Source organism: Melospiza melodia, chromosome 5 (genome assembly GCF_035770615.1).
Source record: "Melospiza melodia melodia isolate bMelMel2 chromosome 5, bMelMel2.pri, whole genome shotgun sequence".
Lineage (NCBI taxonomy): Eukaryota > Metazoa > Chordata > Aves > Passeriformes > Passerellidae > Melospiza > Melospiza melodia.
In genome coordinates, this window is record NC_086198.1 from 35,086,174 (window position 1) to 35,109,102 (window position 22,929).

Consider the following 22,929-nt stretch of genomic DNA (forward strand, 5'->3'; position numbering starts at 1 on the left):
GAACTAAAAAGATTGAATGCGTGTCATAAAAGAGAAGTGAAAGGTAATGTACTCAGGAATAATCAGCTAAATAAAAATAGGATGTGGAAACAATTGGCTTCATAAACATGAAGGAAGAAGTCTGGATAATAGATCAGAGTTGATGACAGTTCCACAAACTCCTTAGTCACCATTAGAGGAGTGAGAATTCTGTCTGATATTTACCTTAACTGACCACAGCACACACAGAGAAGCAGAAAAGCATGGAGCATTCTGCAAAAATACAGCTTTATTGTTTTGAAAGAGTGCATGTATACAGCAGAACATCATCTTATATGGCTTCTTATATAGCCATTAATGTTTGTAAAGATCAGCTCATCTTAGCAACCAGTTCTAAAAGTGGAGTGCAGGCTCCCACAAACCTCATCAGATCACATCCAGGAGGAAGTGATTTTGTTACTGTGCAGAGGCTTCTACTGTATTCATTACAACCAACAATGCCAAAGCAGTGCACAGTAGCACGAGACAGCTACTGAGCATTTCTTTCCCCATAACATGTCTACGGATAGGACACTATAACTAGTAATGTATTCCCTAAGGAAATAATAAAAAAAAACTTTTGGTATTGTAGGGTATTGTATTGGATCAAATTTGGTATTGTATTGGATCAAATTTGGTATTGTATTGGATCAAATAGATGAAATTTCAAAAGCTCCCTCCTAATTCTAGGATATTGTATCACTGAGAAATGTGATAGCTGCAATGGTTTCTTTTTGTATTTCTCGGGTCGGCTGTTGATGTTCTCTGCCCCGAGATGTGCAGGATGTCTCTGCTTCGGCCCACGCAACAGAAGAATGAGTCTGGACTCTTTGCTTTTCGGTCTTGAGGTTGTTTATTAATTCTTATCTATAAAATTTTCTTTCTGTCCAGCTGAGGGCTGTTCAGCAAGGTAGCCACAAGCACTCTGACCGCCCCCAAGGCAGTATCGTCTTTTTATACTGCAAACTACGTATAAAATATTTACTCTAAATTCCCAATACCTATCACCTATGTTAGACAGTGCACTTCTATTCTAAACCAATCTCAAAGTGCCAACATCACTGCAGAAAATGGAGAACAAGAAGAAGAAGAAAGGAGGACTAGTCACACCCTGGTTCCTTCATCTTGTCCCCATAACCCATACCAAAAATCCTAAAATCTACATTTTCACCCTGTGAATACTTTATTATTACACCATTCAAACCTGTGTGACATTCATGTCCTCATACAAAACTGGCAATTGGCTGCAAGGGTCGAAATCAAGCCACCAGGTGTTCTGGGCAGCATGCCAGGGTCTCCAAGCCCCCCGACGGGGTTCTTGGCAACTCTGGACATCCAAGGGATGTGCTGAGTTCCCACAACATTAGTCTGGACTTCTTTAATTTCCTTCTCTTCGTGCATCTTTCTCAGTTTTCAGTGTGACCATGTGACCTGCATAATGTCATTGTCATGTACACAATATTAAAAAAAGGCGAATATTCACACATTCAAAAAAAGGAGAAAAACATCTTGTGTCACTAAAGTGTGTCAGTATCTGGCACTCAGAAACCAGCAGAGGAACAGCATGCTGTGTGTAGCAGGGACCTGAGTGTCACTTCTCAGCTCTTGCTGCCCACATCGCTGCGTCTGGCAATTATAGTGTCAGGAGAGCAAACATCAGCATTAATTATAACTGTGGGATAATTGTGATGTTGCTTTATTCTTTCGTTAAGTTTCCTTTTGTGAGACAGTAGGGACTGACATTTATTGCAGGCCTTTATTTCCATCTTTATTGTTCACTGCATTCTGAATAGTTCTCAGAAAGTCAGCATGAAATATGGATTAGATACATTCGCAGACAGATAGTACAGAGGAGCGGGGGGACAGGAGGAAGCAGGAAAGACCAAAAATCAGATGAAAAGAGCTTCAGAGATTCTCTTTCCTCTTAGCGGAAGTTTCTAAAGGATCAGAAGATGAAGCAAAACATGAAGGTTAACCTACGAATAACCACGCTGGATACTGGAATTGGATACAAAGGACGTACTTTAGAAAAACCGACCAAGTGCTTAAGTGGTCACAGCCGTGACACGGCCTGAGCCGGGTGTCGCCTCAGGGGTGGTTCCGTGCACTGCAGCGCCGGAGTGAACGTGAAGCTGACATCTACACCAGAACATCGCCGGCATCCCTCGGGAACGGGCGGTGCGCCGACACCGGGATTTCCCTGCGGGAATTGCTCGGCACGGAAGTGACGCGCGGCCGGGAAGTGACGGCGGCGGCGGCGGGAGCGCGGCAGCGCGGGGCCGGTGCGGGCCATGAACAGCCGCCTGCAGGAGATCCGCGAGCGGCAGAAGCTCCGCCGCCAGCTCCTGGCGCAGCAGGTACGGCCGGGAGCAGCCGAGGCACCGGGGCGCTGCGGGGCGGGGGACCGGGCTAGCCGCGAAGTGACTTTGTGTTTGCCGCTGTGCAGCTGGGGGCCGAGAACGCCGACAGCATCGGCGCCGTGCTCAACAGCAAGGATGAGCAGCGGGAGATCGCGGAAACCAGGGAGACCTGCAGGTCGGTATGGGAGGGCGGTGGCTGTGCAAAACTGGGGGCTGCATAGGAGAGCAGGCCCGGCAAGCGCCGTGGGATTGCCCTCGGTAGAAGGAAACTCAGTAATTAGTCACATCAGAGCCGCGACTAAGGCGAGTAGGGTCTAGTTATTCCCTTCTAAGAGCAGGTTGGAAATGCAGGCTGACTTGTTTCTGGTGTGAAAAAGCTACTGTGTAAGAAAACTGAGATCTGAGTTTAGAATGGGCCGTCTGCTTGGGTCCCAGAGCCTTCATACTTCTGCTAAGCACAGTTCAGGGCAGTTCAGTTTGAAAGTTCTCATGAAACTACAGATACATCTAGCACAGAGCATCTACTGCTTATCATCTACTACTTATCAAATCAAATAAAATCTACTGCTTATCTTCCCCTCCAAGTTGTGTCTTCCTCCTTGATTTTTCCCCCTGCTTTTGCAACATCTGTCTGGTTAGTTTTGGCCTGTTGTGGTCCTTTGCACTGCACCAGATGTAATCCAGATGTAATCCCAGTCCATTTTTTCTTCCCAATTTTTTTTCCCCCTTCAATTTAAATTCCTTTGATGATATCTCCATTCCAGAGTGTTCGTAAGCCCTTCTTTTCTGTTTCGGCCTTCAATAGTGAAATGAAATTGAAGGGGAATTTTGGCAAGCTTTGGTCCTGCACTTTTTGGCATACAGGCCTTTTCATGGCTTTTGACTTTGGCAAGGATTTTTAAGTACCCATGCCATGTCCCTGATATCCTCCCCCTCAAGTTGTGTCTTCCTCCTTGATTTTTTTCTCCTGCTTTTGCAACATCTGTCTGAACAGGCGTAATTTTGTAAACAAACTGCTTTGGGGTAAAACAAGGTGTACCTTTTAGAACAGAAAAATCCAGAGAATTGGAAGGGAATGAGCTTAATTCTGTAGATATACTGCGTTGGTTAAAGTAAGCTGTACTTTTGAGAGCGGAAAAATGAGAAAGGCAAGGAAATTACTCTTTTCAAGAGTTCTATTCTTAATAAGTTGTGCTGAACTGAAATATACTGAGAGAGGAATAGCTTTTCATGTATGATGTTTTGAAATAGTTTCAAATTTGTAACATGCAGACAAGGGATATTACCAAAGATTCCTGAACGTTTTTCTTTGGAGACAGAAACTTTCTTATGAGGAATTTTGGCTCTTCATAGGGCTGCTTATGATACTTCTGCACCAAATGCAAAACGTAAATATCCAGATGAGGGAGAAGCTGATGAGGAAGAGATTGAAGAATATAAGGTAAGAAAAGAGGAAAAAGTTACTTTTCTTTGGTGTTGTGTCCCCGAGATACTTAGAAAATTTTTGTGTACATTAAAATAAATGTGATATGTATGCATCCTTTAATATGTATGTTCTACAGTGGCATCTCCCTTGATGCCTTGCACTGCAGAAGTGTAAGAGAGAGAACATAGATGCTACATTGTTCACCTCAGGTGTGCAATGAGCTGTGCACTCACCAAACCCCAGTGTGTGGAGGCTTAATTAATGCTGCTCCTAGGAGGAGGCAGGCCTAGGAGTCAGTGCCCAGGGAGCAGCACTGAGCCATGGCTGGCTGTGGGAGGAAGCAGTAAAATGTGTGTGTGCTTGGGGAAACACAGAAAGAAGCTTGACCAGAATTTCATTGTGTCAAAAGAAAAGTTGTGCCGTTAGCAGCAAGCACAGGCCATGGGATGAGACAAGGGAGGCTGAGAGTGTCTCCTGGCCCATCTGTTCAGTGCCAAGGAATGCAGTTCTGGATGAGTGGAAGAAACAGGGGATCCTGAAGGAATTGGAAGTAAGAGGCTTGGTTCGGGATGTTCTTTTAAGTGTCCAAGATGTCCAGCAAGAGTTAGGTTAAAAAAAAACAATCCAAAATGCCTCCATGGTCATTGAAGTGTCAAACTCTCATGCCCTTCACTTTTCAAATGCTCATCCCAAAGCTATGTGACAGCTTTCTCCTCATGTGATGTTTTGGCCAAGAGGTATAAAGAGCTTAAACAAAGGCATGATTATTATACAGCTGTCTTTATGATTTGGTTTGGGATCTGGTTGCAGTGTGTGTCCTCCTCCCTTTTTTCCATGTCCTAATAGCCTTTTTTCTGTGGTTAAATCCAATCACTGTCAGTGTATATGAAATAGTTCAGTGTCTGCTACTCTCTTGGATGAAATAGTAATTTTTTTAATGCAAAGCCTTTGTCATGTTACACTTGTGTACAGTTTTGTAAATCTTCTTGTAATAATGTCTACCTTTTATCTTACTAAACTAAAAAGTTAATGTATGACAGGATGGTTTTTGATTGTTTACTTTGAAAATCTCTCTGTGAAGGGACAGACACTATTTTTAACATGATGTTAGTCTGTATATCCTGTTTAGTAAAGAAATTGTCACCATGAGGTAGACTGCTGTTTGTGAACCAGTGTTTTAATTCTTGCATTAGTGATCAGTTAATGTAAATTAATTTTACTTCTTCATCAAGTACATGGTAACAAACTAAATTTTTACTACCTATAAAGTATATGTGGGTAAGTTACTTGGGTTGGCAAAGTACATGAATCTTATCATTAAGATTTTCTTAATCATTGTGGAGAAGACTTACCCTGAGGTGAGCTGTAACCACTTGCAAGTGGCCAGACTTTTTCTATGTTGTTGAAATGGAAGAATATTTTAATAACAGTAGCTCAGACAAAATTCAGTTGAGCAGATGAACAGACTTAAGAAACTTGAAACCCCAGAGCAGAACATCTATTGTGGAGTCATCAGCTGTTTCCTGCAGGCATTGCTAATTCTCTATTGGCAAGGAGATAAGAACAGTAAAATTCCATCTGCATTTTCCTAAGCTCTCTGAGCCTGCTTAAATTTAGTCTTCTAATATGAAGTCATACAAAAATCTGCATCCTTAAGGTGTCAAGCCCTATTGTATTGTGTTTAATGCAACTTAGACAAAAGCAATAGTAGACTTAACTAGAACTGTTGTGGACAAGTTTTGCAAGTTTGCCAGTTTTGTTTGGAAAATCAGAGGTATTTCTGATATGAAGGGACTTGTGTCTATACCCCTGACTTGCAGTGTTGGATTCTATGTGATGGGATCAGGAAAGTCTTATGAAGTTATTTCAACTTTTTGTGCCCTGGCTTCACATTTGGTGGAAGTGAATGTACCCTCAAACCTGTGTGATAGCAGTTTCTAAGATAAAAGGTGAAGTATTTTACTTTTCTCAGCCATTTAGGAAGATCTGATTAAAAGAAAAAAAAATGCAATGTGTTTTCATTTTGGTGGGTTTTTTAATTTCTCTGTGTCTGTTTTTGGCTTTTTTGTAGCCTAAGTGTGAATTTATAGTGGTGATTCTTCATAAGGCTCAGGCTGATATGAGAACAAAGGGCAGCACTGACTCCAGTCTGGCAGCTTGACTCTGGTCTTGGAGCCTGGCTCTGCCTTGCCAGCCTTGGGAGGTGGGTGATAGGGAAGAGATGCACTATTGGAAAAAGGAATCATGGATATTTTTAAGTCAGGAAGTTCAGTTGTGGTTTTGGAGAGGTCCTAAAATACTCCTTTCTTGTAACAGTTGTCCCAGGGTTAGCTGAGCTCCCTGATGTGTATTTGGAAGTGAGAAGCAATGGGATTAGAGTCTACTGCCACTGTGAGGCCCCTGTGGGAGCTGTGAGTGCTGCTCCACCTGCTGCCTTCCCCAGGTGATTTGGCTCCATTGTTTGAGCCTGAGTGTCTGCTGTGTGGAGTACAAAAGCGCTTGTGGTTCTATTTTGCTGTCAGCCAACCTAATTTGAGACTGCCCCGTTCTACTTTGTTGGTGCAAGCAGAGGCCTGCAGGCTTGGGATGCTTCCATGCCATTGTTGTGGAGGCTGAAGAAAGCTTACTTGGTTGAATCATGGATTCCATGTATCTCCACTCATTTGAAGCAAGCTATGTATGAATATTGTGGGGCGTTCCTGTTTCCCTAACTCGGCAGCTTCTATAGCAGATGCTTTGGAAAACACAAATAATTAATGTACAAGAACCTAGTATCTTGTGTTACTGCTGGTGTTGTTCTGTCTCTGTTGTGACTGTTTCCTTTCCCTCTGAAAGTTGGTGGTGTGGGCTTTTGTTTATGGCCACAAGACTTCTTAAACTGCTTACAAAGGCATAAAAGAGAACTGGGATCACTCGGGTATCTAACTGGTACTTATCATCAAAAGAACAAGATTTAGAGAAAGATGAAAGAGGGAAACAGGTGTAACTTATGATGGCATAAGCAGTTTTTAGTAAAATGCAAGCTTTCAGCTTTTTTTTTTTTTTTTGACCTGAATAACACTTGCTGCTGCTTGTCTGTGCATTTCTTTTCTTGCAAACACTCTTGCTGATTGTAATATTTTTTTTATCTCGTTGGACAAGCAACAAGACGGTGTATCTCTAAGTTCACCACCTGAATGGGGAAGGGGAAGCTGTGACCTGTTTATCCCATCAGGCATTTCAGAAGTCAGTCCAAAGCTCCACCTTGGAAATAATAGAAGTTTACTTGAAGATTTCAACATTTAGAGGGATCAAAATTGGGAGGAACAGCACTTATGTAGTAGCATAGAGTAAATACAGCTGTGATAATATGGCAAATGATATCAGTTTAGTCGTTCTTCAGTTGTACTTCTGTGTTCTATAAATCTGTGTACTGGGTTGGTCCAGGGTCAGTGGGAAGGCAGTGATGTGAAGTGAGTCTCTCTTGAGTTTCTGTTCTCTCTGAGTTCTGTGTTGAATGTTCAGAGTATGTCAGTGTAACAGATCTCTTGAGTCCCAGAAACGGTTGAATGAACAGTTAGTGGCTCTCTAGGTGTTTTAATGTAAATTCTGGGGCTATAGAAGAGAAAGTTATATTTAAGGGCAATCCAGATGCAATACTGACCCGTACCATGAGCTGTTTCTTCAAAGTGTGGACTTTGCTAAGGCTGGGAAATAAGAGATGACTGTCCAGATATAAATGCTCAAAAGTTCTGCTGCAGAATAATATTGACAAAATCTATACTTTAAGTCCAAAGAATAAAAGTTTTGTGGGACAAAAATGTAAAGCACTGTCAGGGGCTGCAAGTGAAGGGATTTTTACTTTTTTCTTCTTTCGGAGGTCTTTCCCAATAACACTCTCCTTGTTGGTGAGAGAGGTGCAGACCTTTTGGGGAATAGGTATTTTTTTTCCCCTGCTTGAACAGTGGAGCTGGATCTGCTGTTTGTACAGGCTACTTCTCCTTATGATCTGCTTCTTAAGCAAAGGACAGAAACAGCTTGATCTTGTGCGCACACTTGTAATACCTGCTTTATTTCCAAGGATGAAGTAGAGCTGCAGCAAGATGAAGAAAACCTGCCTTATGAAGAAGAGATTTACAAAGATTCCAGTACCTTTCTTAAGGTGAGGTGCTTTTGCAATTGGAAGTGTAGTCTAAGCTGGCCTAGTTGACTTAAACTGTTTCTGCAACTGATGGGATCTGAAATACAGCTTTAAAGGCTGAAGTAGTGGCTTGGAGCTCACAGGTACAGAAGTTGCCTGTGACAGTTCTGACTATAACTGGTGTTTGCATTATTCTGAGGCACCTCACACTGGGCTGCAGGAATGGTGGGCCTGGGTTGGAGCTAAAAGAATGGTCTTGACCAGGGGAAATATAAGGGCATGTTGAAAAGATAATATACTCCTTTCTCATTTATCAGACTAACATGTACAATGTGTCTGTGTATGTCCATTTGTCTCCTGTTGTTCTTACTGAACTTCTTCCTGTTCTCCAGGGCACTCAGAGCTTAAATCCACACAACGATTACTGCCAGCACTTTGTGGATACAGGACACAGACCCCAGAACTTCATCAGAGACGTTGGTATGTTGCAGGCAGGAACTGTTTGAGGATGACTCATTTGATTCAATAGCACTTCTTTTTCCTCCCCTTTTGTAATTCCTTACAGTTTCTGAGAAGTGTAGGTACACAAACTCTTCCTAGTTTTTTGTCTCAGTGTGCATACTACCAGTATAGGCATCTACATGAATGGTTTTATTTGCAGTTACTTAGGAGGTCATTACTGCCAAGGCTGTTCTTACCCTTAGTTTTATTTGAAAGTACTGCACCAGAAAGATTTTTTTTCCGGCCTAAGCTATTTTGATTCCAGAAAGTAGATAAGTTTAATGAGGAGATCTTGAAAGCTCCGGAAGTTTACAGTTCAGCTGTGTACTGGGCTGTATTGCCTCTTAAGCATGTAAAGTATGGGAAATAATGACATTTAAGTCAGGAAGCAATATGGATAATGTTTCTCAGCTAAGTTAGGTAACTGCTGACAGCTCGTTAGCATGCCCAGGTATAGAGGATGTTGCTTTTCAGGTTGACATGTATCCAGACATAACTTACTACTCAAATGATGCTGCACTGGGCCTGAACTTAAACTTGCTAAAACTAAGGCACGGTTTGGTCCTGTTTCCCAGAATAGGTACCTGGCATTTGGCTTTTAAAAGGAGCAGGACATCTCCCTCTGCAGTTTTATGCTACAGTTGTCTATATTTTTCCTAGTGTAAGATTGCCAAGGCAAGGGGGTTGTGTTTTTAAATGGCAGCCCAAAGAGGTTTGATTTGCCTCCAGAGGCTTTTAGTTTATTCTTCTCTGTTTTGTGAATGGTTCTGTGAAACACATCTGGGCTGTTTTAATTCAATTGGATCTTTATGCCAAAAGCCCTTGGCCTTCACAGTTATGTACTTGAGGCAGTTCTGCACTCTTCTCGGAAATGGAGAAACAGCAGCCCCTGTTGTATGCCATGACTGCTGTGTAATGGATGGGGAAGGAACAGGACAAACAGGCAGTGTTGGTGAGGAGATGAACAGGGAAGGGACAGGACAAACAGGCAGTGTTGGTGAGGAGATGAACAGGGAAGGGACAGGACAAACAGGCGGGTGTGGAAATGAACAGGGAAGGGACAGGACAAACAGACAGTGTTGCTGTGGAGATGAACACCGCAACAGCAGGGCCAGAACCTTTACCAGGGCTGAGCAGTGTCAAGCTGTACATTGGTGAGCACACGTTTCCCACACCATGATCACAACTCTGCTGAGGTGCTGTGTGTTAGTGCACGTGGCCCAAAGAGAAACAAGTGGTTTTAAGAGAACACCCAGCTGTATCTTTTTGATGTTGCTGTTGGAAAAGAGGGAGAGACCTGTGGCTCTACGTTTGGTTAGTTTGAGGGTTTTTGATTGAAAATTGTTTTGCGTCTATTGCTTAGCCGCTGTTGCCCAGGGGTATTGGACTCACAATGGCTGGGAGCAGCACAGTAGTGGAAATTGGGAGAACACAGCAGTAGCTTTAAGCTGTTACATATGCAAAAAAAAAAGGATGAAAAGAACTTTTGGGTGTTTCATGCACAAGTGGAAAGAGATAATAAAGGTTAGGTACTGAGAACTTCACTTTTATTGTTGCATTCCTAGGATTGGGACTTAAGAAGTTTGAATTAAAATAAGGAGAGAGATGAAGGGTTCGTGGGTTTGGGTGAAGTTTTTCCCCCCCAATTTATTAGTACCATTCCAAGTTGTACTTTTAAATGAACATGAAGCCGAAGCCTTTTAAATCACTCCTACTTAAGCTGAAGTGATACTGCTTGGGAAGCAGGAATGGTGCCCTGTTGGTCTATGCTGAACCTGCTGCTGGCAGTAGCAAACCCGTTGTCTGTAAGCGAGAATGAAATATACTTCAAAGAACATTTTCCTTTTTACAACGTTTTCTGCAAAAGATCTAATGAGGGCTCTCTCCTTTGCATTCTGTGCACATGAAAGGTTGGAAAATTGATATCATAAAGCTAAATGTCGGACCATGTGTTCAGATCTTCATGACTGCCAACACAGCACCAAATCTCAGTGTGAGGGTTGCCTCAGGGAACCTGCCACACCCCAGGTGCCACTTTGGAAACAGTCCAAAGATTACACAAAGATTACAGAGACTATGCTGTGAATTAATATTAATTAGATGTTAATAGAAATTTTAGAGATGGGGGAAAACCAAAATAGTTTCTTTCATCATCCTGGCACTTTCAGTTTAAATGAAAGGTTGTTTCCTTCTGGTAACAGTTGTTGTGAATTCCTGATCAACTGTAGTGTTCTAGAGAAGATCAGAGCATAGACACTGCATCAGTAACAGCCCTGCTTGGCTGGGTGAGGGCAGGAGGCTTTTGTCAAGTACTGAACAAAAACTGCTTTAAAGGGTTTGCTTTGTTCTAACAAAAATTAAACTTAGGCTAAGTATTAACATTTGGACCTATTTAGAATACTGGACAATGCTTAATTGATAGAGATTTACTCTGTTAAGTAGTTGTTAACTTCATGTTTTCTTCTTCTTAGGCTTAGCAGATAGGTTTGAAGAATATCCAAAACTTAGAGAGCTCATCAGATTGAAGGATGAGCTGATATGTAAATCTAACACTCCTCCCATGTAAGTGTTCTTGTGGAAAATGCCTTTCTTCTCCAGACCTGTTTGAAGTTAGCTGTCTGCTTTGCAAATCTCTATCTTCAGCACCTGCTTAGAATTTACATTTTTTCTTTCTGTTTGTGTATACAAATGAATCAATTGAAGCATAGAAGAATAAGTTCACTCTGGTGTTGTTAGTTTGATCTAGATGTTTAATACCGTGTATAAACCAGATTTTCTTTCCAGTGTGTGATTATTTATAGTCTCTAAAGCTTTGATTTTTTTAAGGCCAAATTGTCAACTGATTTGGCTGAAGGCTTTAATTTGGGAACTAAGAATATCATGTGGTGGTGAATCTCACGTTATCATGTGGTTTATGACAACAAGAGCTTTAAAAAATTGCCTCTTAATATAACCTTAGCTTTTCTTGTAGCAGCTGGTTTCTGTATAGTGTTCAGCTATTATCTCAGTGTCCATCAATCACCTGTTATTTTGGAATTGAAGACAAAAATGTTTAGGCTAACTAAAAGTCCTTGTTTTTGCTGAATGCCAGACACAGCCTCAGTGTGCAGCCTGTTGCTGCAGGGATTCAGACCTCTCTGAACTTAACATTATGCTTGTCACATGCATAGTAGTCTTGATCTGTACCGCAAAATCCCCCTTATTTAATGATAGTCACATAAAACCCTATGAAATAGTTGTCTGAACAACTGAGGGCAAGCTGCAAACTCAACCTGCTCTTTTAAGCTAGGCATGTGTTTTGGTCATAAAGTACAAAAGTAGGAAAACCAGTAATCAAATGCTGCCTTCTGACAACACCTAGTACACATGGAATCTTTTTTTGGGAAGGGGAAAGGTGGTGGTCTATTATTAGCTTTACTAAAGTTAAAGGAATTTAGGGGAGAGCAGTGTCATTTTTTGGTAGTGGTGGAGCAGTGAGTGGTGTGCAGGTGTGAAGGAGAGTCATAAGAGTGTGCGTGAGCATGTATTTAATGGAATCAATGGGGGGGGAATTCCACTTGGTACAGGAATAGGGAAATACATGGAATACATGTATAACTATATAAAAAGTAACAATGTTTCTAGTATTTAGAGTCTTTGGAATAATTCTAAAAATATGACACTTTCCCAGTTAGCCAGGCAGTGAGTGTTTGCTTCTGAAATGTTTCCTCCTATGGATGTACAGAGAGGGCAGTGAGTCTGCACTAGGTATTGTTGTACAGTCTGTGTGGACATCTGTTTCCTGCTTGCTAAGTTAGAAGCCTAAAAACTGTTTATTAAGCCTAGTTAAAAACCACAATGCAATAGCATCCAGCCTTGATTCAAGTGAGGATGTGTAATATATCTAGCATTTGAGATGTACAACCCACCCAGGAGACCCTGCTCTTAACTGGCTGCACAGAAGTGTGTGGAGTGTAGTTCAGTGTTGAACCTTGTCTGATGCAGTCTGGCATCATCTGTTTAAACAGGTATTTGCAAGCAGACTTGGAAGCCTTTGATATTAGGGAACTGAAGTCCAAATTTGATGTGATTCTCCTGGAGCCACCATTGGAAGAATATTACCGAGAGACTGGCATTACTGCCAATGAAAAATGCTGGACCTGGGATGATGTAAGTACATGTTTTGCTGTTAAGAGCATTTCATACATTTGTTTAAGCAAATAGTTTCAGGGTTTAATTTAGCAAATACAACTTTTTGTTCTCTCTGAGCCTGGCTGAAAACTTGAACCTAGTAATAGTGGGTCTTCTGTCTGCCCTTACCTCCACTGAGCTTTCTCTTTGATTTTTGGCTGTTGAAATACTGACTGTCCTGAATTGAAAAGATTCCCTTGTTTCTTGAAATTCTTGAGATTATTAAGGCATGTTTTTTAATATGCTGCTCTTCTAGTAAAAAGTGCAGGTTAGTTTGCTTTACTGACATTCCTCGATTCTCCAGGTATTGATTGGGTAGGAAATTTTGATGGTCAAACCAGTAATAATCCCTAGAAACGTAACAAAATAGATAAACCTCATTTGTGGAAGTCTTTCTCTTGTATTTATTCAAAAATGGTGCCTGCCAGTGCTGCCCAGGGAAAAAACATTCCATCCGAACAAAAAAATTAGAGTGTGGGAGGCAGGACTCGTTTTCCCAGTGTGGACTTACATCCTCCTAGAATGGCTCCTACTGCATTATTTTTCCTCGGAATGGCATTGAATGAAGCTTGATTTGATGTGTTAGCAAGTTAGAGATGAATCCTTTCAATTTGTGATGACTAACAGATGCTTTGCATCCCAAGTTATTTCATCTTGAATGTTACTCATTTGCCATTGTTGAACCACTGTTCTCATAAATTCTGGCTGCTTTTCCTGAAAGTGAAAATGGAGAGAATGTCTTTCCTATTTAGTGATAGGAATTAAGCTGAGATTTTTAGAATGTCTTCACAACCTTCATGTGAGTACTTACAGAGAGGAAAAGAAACAGAGTACTGTTGCTTCTGTATTAAATATTTTTGCTGTCAGTGGAATGATAAAACAAAGCAGAGATTTGAGGAGGAGACCATGTGGATTGCTTTGGCCTTTTAAGTCTAGAATTTCTGATACAGGTAGAATTTCTGTTTGTGATGGTTTCAGCCAAGCCCCAGGCAGCCACTCGCTCGTTCCCCCACCTGTGGGATCAGGGAGAGAATTGGAAGGGTAAAAGCTGGAAAACTCAAACCTTGAGACAGACAGTTTAAGCACACAAGTAAAGCAAAACAAGGAATTAGTTCCCTGCTTCCCTTGGGCAGCCCCCAGCTGTGCTTCCTGATGGTTTCTGTGACAATGCCTCAAGACTTAGTATTCTTCCTGATGGAACTGGTGATTTGTATTTAATTGAGAAATGTTTTTATTGCACTTATTATTATTAGATCATGAAATTGGAAATTGAAGAAATTGCAGCCCCAAGGTCATTTGTGTTTCTGTGGTGCGGCTCGGGCGAGGGTCTGGATCTCGGCCGAGTGGTAAGATGTTGTTTTAATTCAATTTATCAGGGACAGGCTTAAGAGTTTATTTTTATCTTTGACTTTTCCCTGTATAGAATTCTCAGCCCTAACTACTGAGGGATGTTTTGTTACTGTGTTAGAGGATATGTGATTTTAAATGGCATTAACTGTTTAGATACTGTAAATGTCCAGCTGAGTCACTGACTGTGTGAGGAAGCATAATTCCTTGGGGTTGTGGTTTGGATGTATGTGTGGTAACAGAGGAGTAGGTTGCCAAGTTACAATTTTTTAATGGAACTCTCAGTAGTTTTCTGCCAGAAATGGCATGAAATGGCATGAAATGCATGCTAGGAGAAAGGTCCTACTGTTTCATAAATTGGGATACAATTGTCATCTTTCTGCATGGGAAACATTGCTCGTGTTGGGGATGCTGCACTAAGAATTCCCAATTGGCTTCTGCAGTGCTGAAACCTTCTTTATTTAGTTCAAGCAGTGCTTTGCATGAAAACAATCCACAGACAACTGTTTAAGGGTAGCTGTGATTACTGATCTCTTTGCTTTGGCTGTTTTCAGTCTGAAGTTGGCCAGATAGACTGGGCTTGGTCCTAGACAGGTTTGTAGTAGCTGTCCTTGAATAAGAGAAGTCAAGGGCCGAAGTGAGTGTTCAGTTCAGGTCACTTGATGTTTTTATGTAGTGTGAACTGGTTTATTTGTTTCTAACATTTAGTGTCTGCGCAAATGGGGTTACAGAAGATGTGAGGACATTTGCTGGATTAAAACAAATAAGAACAACCCTGGCAAGACCAAGACTCTAGACCCCAAGGCTGTCTTCCAAAGAACCAAGGTAAAGGAAAGGATTGGCTCCATTCCTCCTCTGTTTCCATTCTGTCTCTGTGCTGATGACACAGCCAGTGTTGGTGACAGGCTTGTGAGAAAGCCAGCAGGAGGACTTGCAAGTTCTGTTCTGCAAAGTACATTTTATGGAACTAAACTTAGCAATAGAATCTGACTAAAGTCAATGTCAAAAGTCTTTTAAATCTGTAGATTTTAACTGAATCTATTAATAAAAAACAGCTATAGAAAATCGGCTACTGGTTCTAAATGCACACAAAGTGTGCGCCCGAGTTTGGACCAGAGAGAAGCCTGGAGGAACCAGAGCATCTCCTGCCTTCCTGGAGATGACTGTATAGCACAAGTGACAGAATGGGTCAGCTTGGTTTAAACCAAACTTTTGTTTTAAGATGTTTTGTGGAGGATGTGTATTGAAGGAGGTACAGAGAAAAAAAAGTGTTCTGGTTTGTGACTCAAATGTCTGTTGATCAGAAACTTGGAGAAATGTTAATGAGACTCATAAATAGTTAATTTGGGTATATGTGAGTGTAACTGGAAGTTTTACTGAGTACAGAGAGCTGATTGGCAATTTATTCATTTCAAGTTGTCCTTCCCTTCCATTTCAAGGGCTCCTTCCCTTATTCATTAATCATTCATTAGCATTAAACATCCTCAAGTCTGTCTAAAATTGGCCATTGTTAGGAGTATAAATTTCCCTTTAGGATATCTGGAATCTTTCTTTGACTTGCATTTACATTAATCTGAAGTTTGTTTGAAGGTGTGTTGTATTAGTTATAAATATTTAAAAGTATAAATATTGTGTGTTTATTGCATATAGTACTGCAAATGTGTGCAGTTTGCTCATGAGGGCAAGGTTAAACTAACACAGGAGGATTTGAGGGGACTTACGTCTTTGTTTAGCACAGAAAAATAGTTTCTGGTATGGAGGAATTCCTGTTTATGGAGCGAGAGTTGAGCTGAGGTCACTGTTTGTGATAAACACTGAAAATGGAGTGAGTTTGCTCTGACTAAACAAACACTGTTTCAAGCTGTGTTTGCCAGTGCTTAGAGCAGAAATGTATTCTGTTGTGTTTGGCTGAGGCATCTCTCCAGGGATGCTCAGTGCTGTGCCACCTGTCAGAGAATCCCAGTAGTTGTAAGTGACATACCCTGTGGTATGGAAGTAAACGGTTGGGGATAGTTCTCCTAAGGACTAGACTGAGGAGGCTTGGCTTGGTGGGTGATTTGCTTAGCAGTATTCTGCCTTTCCCTTAGGTAAATTCTAGGTCCAAAGCTGTGTTGCATGAGTGCAACACCATCTGCACAGATGTGACAGGTCTGATATTGTGCCTTTCATGCTTACCCACTCACTCTGCAAACCCTTTCCAAAATTCAGGAATGGTTACATTCTCTTGTCTGCAGCTGTTTCCTGAGCCATCTGGTGGCACTTAGTGAGTCAGAGCATTTGATCCTGGGAACATCGCTCATCCAAGATTGATATTCCCAGAAACAGAGCTCTGAAATGAGTATGTAGGAGCCCCTTTTCATCCTGGAACAACCCTCATTCATGGATGCCACATTTAACTCACTCAGATGTCTTCAGTGTTGTAGAAAGAAGGAAAATGATGCATGTTACAGCTCAAGAACATTTCTAACGCTGATGAGCTGCCTGAGAGTTTGATGGTGGTTGTGGGGTTTTATGCAGTAATATCTTCTAGAAAGGAACCTGAGGGGAATTCTGAGGGTCCCTTTACTGAGAGAGGTACAGCATGAAAAAGTACATATTATTTCCACTGCCTGTTTCATGACTGAAAACTTTTCAAGTTATTATATGAATAAAGTTAGGATCAGAATGCTAAGACAGGTATTAATCAGAATTAATAACCATTCCTTGCTCTTGTCATCATGTTTTTCTCTTTTGCCTTGTGGAGACTTCTCAGCCTTTCCAGCCTAGAGTTCTCTAATTGAAAAAGTCCATGTAGCTGACTTCAGCCTTGATTTGAGTTTTACCACCTCTTAGTGGAGTTTATCAAGCTTCTGCTTAAAGTACTGCTCTGCTTTGTTCTCAGCTGGCTCCTTTTGTGGCTCCGGCTTTTCTGCTCTAGTTCTTGTTTCAGACTTTTCTCTCCTGTAAGAGTGGAATGTGCTCGGAAGTGTCCTTGCTGTCCCTTGTGCTCACCTGGCACAGCAGTGGGTGTGACAGGTGACAGCTCTGTGTGTCTGCAGGAGCACTGCCTCATGGGCATCAAGGGCACCGTGCGCCGCAGCACCGACGGAGACTTCATCCACGCCAACGTTGACATCGACCTCATCATCACTGAGGAGCCTGAAATCGGCAACATAGAGAAACCTGTGGAGATTTTTCACATTATTGAGCACTTCTGCCTCGGGCGGCGGCGGCTTCACCTCTTCGGGAGAGACAGCACAATTCGACCAGGTAACTGCTATGTTGTTTTTGACCGAACAGCAAAATTCATTGCAGGGTCCTAAAGAGGTTTCCATATGTATGTGGTAGATCAGACAGCAGATCTGAAGGACATAGTTTTTTGCTGTTTGTGGAGATTTGTCAGTCACAGAACTGTTGTTTAGAAAGTTTATGAGAATTCTCATTTCTGTAATTTTTCCAGAAGAGAGATTCTTGTTTACCAATATTTTTGCCTGTCCATGTGTTTAATGCATCAGTGAGCATAACAAAATCCAGTTGAGATTCCTTTTCTCCCATATGTTTATGCTTCTCAGAAAAGTGATTTCTTTTTCCAACTGCTTTTCAACCCCTATGAGCTTAGTGCTCTTGCCTGTGTCTGAAGTGGCAGTATCTCACAGTGGGTGCTGCATCTGGCATGATGCAAAATGCAAGAAATACATGGATCAGGACACATTGTTCAGGTATTCCTTCAGTGCTGCTGCCAGGGGATTCTATATGTCAGTGTCTCGCAGTCAGGTTACTCTGGTAGAACTTCAGAGTCTTTTTTAAAAGCACTGTTGTGGTGTAAGGACAAGTAAGAAGAAGGGTAGGGGTTTGGGAAAGCACAGTGTGAATGTTGCCACAGCCATGAGTAATAAAAAATTTAAAAAAATAAAAGAAAAACAAGGCCTTAGAAATACCCAGATGAATCTTAACTTTGCAGCAACTCTAGAGGTGACTTTTCGTTCTGTTCAGTGAAGTTTGTTGTTGCTTCTGCTCACTGTGGTTTTGTTCCCGAGGTTGGCTGACGGTGGGACCCACCCTCACAAACAGCAACTTCAACGCAGAAACGTATTCCTCGTATTTCACGGCTCCCAATTCGCACCTGACCGGCTGCACCGAGGAGATCGAGAGGCTGCGGCCCAAGTCCCCACCGCCCAAATCCAAGTCCGACCGGGGTGGGGGTGCTCCCAGGGGAGGAGGAAGAGGAGGGACTTCGGCAGGACGGGGAGAAAGGGGCAGGGAGAGGAACAGAACCAACTTCCGCGGTGAGCGGGGAGGCTTCAGAGGGGGCCGTGGAGGGACCCATCGAGGGGGCTTCCCCACCCGCTGAGGAGGTGACGGCTGCTTCCCCTGCCTATGCCTTGACTGGGAATCTTTCCTGTAGTCTTGTTTTTCCTACAGTGAAAAATTTCCTCCTTCCTCTGGGGACTCAAGCTAGATGACTTTTACAATTGTTTTTGGTGCACACCGTTCCAGATAGTCGGCCTTGCAGTCTCAGCCCTTTACATCACGGGTAGGATGGAAATTACCCCCTTGCTTTCCACTTAGGAACCTTGCAAGCTGGAGGCTTCTATTTCAGCTTCATTTTCTCCAAAACATGGATTCCTCCTCCATCGTCGAAGGTTTGGGTTTGGATTGTGTTGCATTAATATGATGGAGTGGGCATGAAATGCAGTTCTGAATTGCATGGCCACTTGCTGTCCTATGGAAGAAAAAGTTCTGTGTCTGTATTGACACCTATTTTAACTTCTCTGAAACCAAGGAGTAAATGAAATAAATAGGAATCTATTTTTTCTTATTTGGTTTAAACTTCCCAAATTATTCCTGGGAATAGGAAAAAGTTAATTTTTAATTTGTGGTGTATATGCACTCACATATCGTGTCAGTAGTGGGGACAGTGGTAATTCTGTGCAGGTGTATGTTGTCCTTCCTGGAAAGCGCTGAGTTGTGCATTTATGTGCAGCCCAGAAGTTGTGCACAGGTCTGGGCTGCTCCTTGAGTGGGGATCCTCCCCCAGTGTGTGTCTGTAACACCTTGTTCCTTGGGAGGGAAGAGCAGTGTCACTGCAGAGCCGTCCCAGAGACCTCACTGGAGGGTTGCCCCGGGAGGTGGTGTGTGTGTGTGATTCCTGAAACAGGCAACGCTGAGGGAACTGAGTGCTGCCTTTCCCTGCGGGTGTTGCCCACATTGGAGAATGGCTGTTGCCGATACAGTGCAGTGTGGAAAGAAAGTGACCCCCTTCCCTAGGTACAGTGTCTGTTTTTAGCAAAACCACAACTCTGAGCTTCTTGTGCAGTTCTTGGTAGGCTGAACAAACCCAGCTTTTGATGTCTCAGTGTCTTAGGTGAGGGTTTTGGAAAACTGGCGTTTAAGTCTGAATATCTCTCCTGAAGCCCAGCTTTTAAATGACTGTCCTGTAAAGTAGTGGATTATTAAACATGTTTATCAAAGCTGATGTTTAAATATCTTTCTTAATATTTTGTGTGTTTGTTGTCCTTGAGGTTTTGGCATTGCTAAGTGGTTTCCTCTGTGCTGTTGTAGAGAGGAGCTGTTCTTTTGATTTAGAAGATTTTGATGGGCTGGGGAACCCTCTGGCTTTGGTCATGTTTAGCAGGAGATTGCTGTAGTGCCAGTGGAAACTGCCTGTTGTTTACAGCTTGTTTCTTCCTCTGCCATATGTGCATATCTGTAGAGTGACTGGATTTGGGAAGGGGAGTTTTAAAGTTGATGTGAAAGTTGAGGGGAGTTACGAAGTTGATGGTCATTGGTGAAGTTCCATATAGCCACGGACTATATGGAACGCACCTGAGAGAAGGTAAATGCCCTAGTAGGGACACTTTTGGTGATTTTTGCTCTAATTATGTTATTTGAAAAGTAAAGACATTTTACCTTAGGACCCCTGCTTTTGTGCCAGGGAAAAGTATTTTCTTGTTTTTCAATGAGTAGAAAACATTAATTTCCATTTCCCCCTTTTAATTACATGCCCAATACTGGTAGTTCAGTGAATGAGCTGCTTTTAACATACACTTAGGCTAAAGGGAAGAGGAGGGTCAAAAGCTATTGGATCTGAAGTGCCTCTGTATTAGTTTGTGGTGCTGCTCAAGACTTCACTGACTGAAGAAAGTCCTGACAGGGCAGGACAAGGATTGTTCTCTGTGTGGTGCCCAGATTTGGGGTTCCCTGTCAGCTGTGCTGAATTACACCCATAGCCCCAAATTCCCTGCTCCATTCCCACTGCAGTAACCTCCCAGTGCCCCATGGAGTGTGGGCATTCCCATGCAGAGCTGCTGCCTTGGACAGCAGCTGTGCCAGGAGCAGCAGAGCTTCCAAGGAAGCTCAGCAGCAGCACAGGGACAAGGACAGGGTTATGTGGCACAGAACTGGCATTTATAACCCTCCCCCCAGTGATGTCCCTGGGGGCACTGGACAGAGCTGCCTGGAACTGAGCTGGTTTCAGCCCCTGAGCTCCAGGATGGAGAACATCCAGTTGGTGTCTAAAGCAGGAGAAGGCAGTGGCCAGATGTGCTCCCAGCCTGTGCTGGGGCAGCCCCTGTGCCCAGGGGGGGACATCTCTCCCTGCAGAAGCTCAGCTCCTTTCAGAGCCTCAGCAGTGGCCTCTACAGATTCTTTTCCCTCAGGAAAGGGATGCACATCCCTGTCTTCAGCACACCTCCAGTGGGACCTACCTGTGAAAGCTTTCCACCACTTGTGCACTTGCAGCTGGATCCTGAAAAACTCCAAACTCCATCCCCACTGATTTCCAGGTATCTCTGAGGGCTCCTGCCTGGGATTCAGTATCTGTGGGGGAAGATTGCCTTGGCTGTAATGCTGCTGATGGATGATGGCCTCAGGCTGGGCAGGAGGGAAGGGATTTGGGGTGGCTGGGACATAGCTGGCAGCTGTGTGGGAGCTCTGAACCGGGAATTGCTGCGTGAGCCCCTGTGCAAACAGCCTGTGCCTCCATTCCCAGGTAATGCCAGCTGCTCCTTGGGCTCCTTCCGGGCTCTTGGTGCTCTGTGTGGGCTGGGGCATTTCCACGTGCCTGCTCAGAGCAGCCCCTGGCCCAGGAGCCACGGTGCAGGCACAGCTCCTCCTGCAGATCCCAGGGACACGAGGGGCTGCTGCCTTCAGGAGCTTCTGGCTCCTCCTGCCCTGCGCTCCCAGCCCGCTGGGACACCCTGAGGGAACACCAAGGAGCACGGCTGGCAGCGAGCAGGAGACACCGAGGCCTCTGGGCCCAGAAACAGCCCCGGCCCCAGCAGCCACCGTCACTTTGAGCTGGCAACGCTCACCTGCAGGAAACGCCCCCTGCCACTCTCCAGAGGAACCCTCAGGAGCTGTCTGGTTCACTTCTTCCTGGGGAAACAAAGGGACATTGTGTGAGCACATTTACAGCTGCTGGGTAAATCCTGGAAAGGGCAGAACAATCAGGGTCATGGGGAAGAGTTTGGTGCTGACATGCTGAGTGCCAGCCAGTTCTGCCCTAGAGCCATTGCAGGGGCTGGTGTGTAAAGCAGCATCCACAGAAGGGAAGGAGCTGCATTTGTAGAGGAGCTCTCTTACTGGCAGCAGTCATTCCCATCCCATGCAGGACTTTGGAACAACCCTGGGATTGGCCCAGGTGTTTGGAGCAGGGTGCTGACAAGGCCAGAATTCTGTGATCAATGCGCAGCTGGGCCGGTCACTCCTCAGCATTTGACTCGATGATCCTCACAGCTCTGGAAATAAAAGAGCAAAGAGTTTTCACTGAGTTTTCCCTCGTGTTTCCCTGGGCTCCAGTCCCACTCCAGGCACAACGGGAGCGGGAGCAGCAACGCCGTGGCCCCAGCGGCCATCCCAGAGCGGCTGCTCCCGGCCGGGGCGCGGGCACGGAGAAGGGGCTGCGGGCGCTGCGGCTCGTGGGGTTACCGGGCCGGGGGAGGGGGGCTCGGTGTCCCCCCGGGGTTACCGGGCCGGGATGGGCAGCGGCGCTGAGCGGGCGGCGATGCTGATGGGATCTCGGGGCCGGTACGGGCGGTCTCCGTGTCCTTCCCGCTTCCAGCCGCGATCCAGTGGCTGCTCCCGGGAAGCGTCGTTCTCCTGGCGGGCACGGCAGCAGCACAGCACCGGCTCCCTGCCGCCGCAGCCGGATCGTGCCTGGAGCCCCGGCGGGACCCAGCCCCGCGCCGGCCGCAGCCAGAGCGACAGCGCCTGTCCCGGAGCGGCTCTTCCCGCCCGCGGTGATGCCGGTCCCGATCCCAGCCCCAATCCCCCCTCGATCCTCCGGCCCCAGCACCCCGGGTACCTACCCCAGTACCCTGCCCGCCGAGGAAAAAGCGGCTCGGCCCGGCTCCCACAGGAAACACCGGCGGGACCGGGACCCGAATCCCCGGGCCCAGATTCCGATCCTACCTGAGCGCCTCGGACCCCGCGCAGCAGCAACAGCAGCAGCCGCCCCCGATCCGGATCTGCGCACAGCGCTCCGACCGCCGCTCCCGCCGCATCCCGAGCCGAGCATCCCCCGCAGAAAGCGGGACAGGCGCGGATCCGCCGGCATTTATGGGCGGTTACAGGGGCTCCCTCGTTAGGAGGGGGTCCCGGGGGGGAGGGGGGTTAGGAGGGGCCCCCTCCGCAGGTGGGGGGGGTCCCTGGGGGGGGGAGGTCGGGGAGGGCCCGCTCCGGAGGAGGGTGTCCTGGGCAGGGGGGCGGAGCCTGTGAGGGGGTAACTCCACCCCAAAGGTCCTTCCCCCCCGGACCCCCTCCTCCTCCGGACGGGGTCCAGCCCCAGCCCCCTCCCGGGGACCCCCTCCTCCGGACCGGGGCCCGGGGGGAGGGAGGTGGGGTGGGGGGGAAGCAGAGGGGCGCACGTCACTCTGCGCCGTGAAACACGTACACGTGTAAAACAAAAAAAACCCCACACGAACGGCCCTCCCCTTCCGACCCCCTCACCCCACCCTCCCCCCCGGGCCCCGGTCCGGAGGAGGGGGTCCCCGGGAGGGGGCCGGACC

General features: G+C 45.0%; 1 protein-coding gene and 1 long non-coding RNA gene across 2 annotated transcripts; one reads left to right on the top strand and one right to left on the bottom strand.

The window, feature by feature from the left end:
- Nucleotides 1-2,243: 2,243 nt before the first annotated feature.
- METTL14 (methyltransferase 14, N6-adenosine-methyltransferase subunit) lies at nt 2,244-21,688 on the top strand. The gene is made up of 11 exons (XM_063157020.1): nt 2,244-2,375; nt 2,465-2,553; nt 3,732-3,819; nt 7,865-7,945; nt 8,317-8,404; nt 10,897-10,987; nt 12,433-12,574; nt 13,849-13,941; nt 14,651-14,767; nt 16,981-17,191; nt 17,959-21,688. The coding sequence occupies exons 1-11, from the start codon at nt 2,310-2,312 to the stop codon at nt 18,270-18,272; spliced, it is 1,380 nt and encodes a 459-aa protein (XP_063013090.1). The 5' UTR covers nt 2,244-2,309; the 3' UTR covers nt 18,273-21,688.
- On the bottom strand, nt 20,628-21,802 carry LOC134418557 (uncharacterized). Its single transcript, XR_010027809.1, has 3 exons — nt 21,506-21,802; nt 21,235-21,298; nt 20,628-20,740 (listed from the first exon to the last, which is right to left on the bottom strand). It is a non-coding gene; the product is annotated as an uncharacterized LOC134418557 (long non-coding RNA).
- Nucleotides 21,803-22,929: the final 1,127 nt, after the last annotated feature.

Coding starts and splice junctions, on each gene's coding strand:
- METTL14 (XM_063157020.1), top strand. CDS start 2,310: ATGAACAGCCGCCTGCAGGAGATCCGCGAGCGGCAGAAGCTCCGCCGC. Junction 2,376..2,464: donor GCCAGCTCCTGGCGCAGCAG/GTACGGCCGGGA, acceptor GCCGCTGTGCAG/CTGGGGGCCGAGAACGCCGA. Junction 17,192..17,958: donor AGACAGCACAATTCGACCAG/GTAACTGCTATG, acceptor TTTGTTCCCGAG/GTTGGCTGACGGTGGGACCC.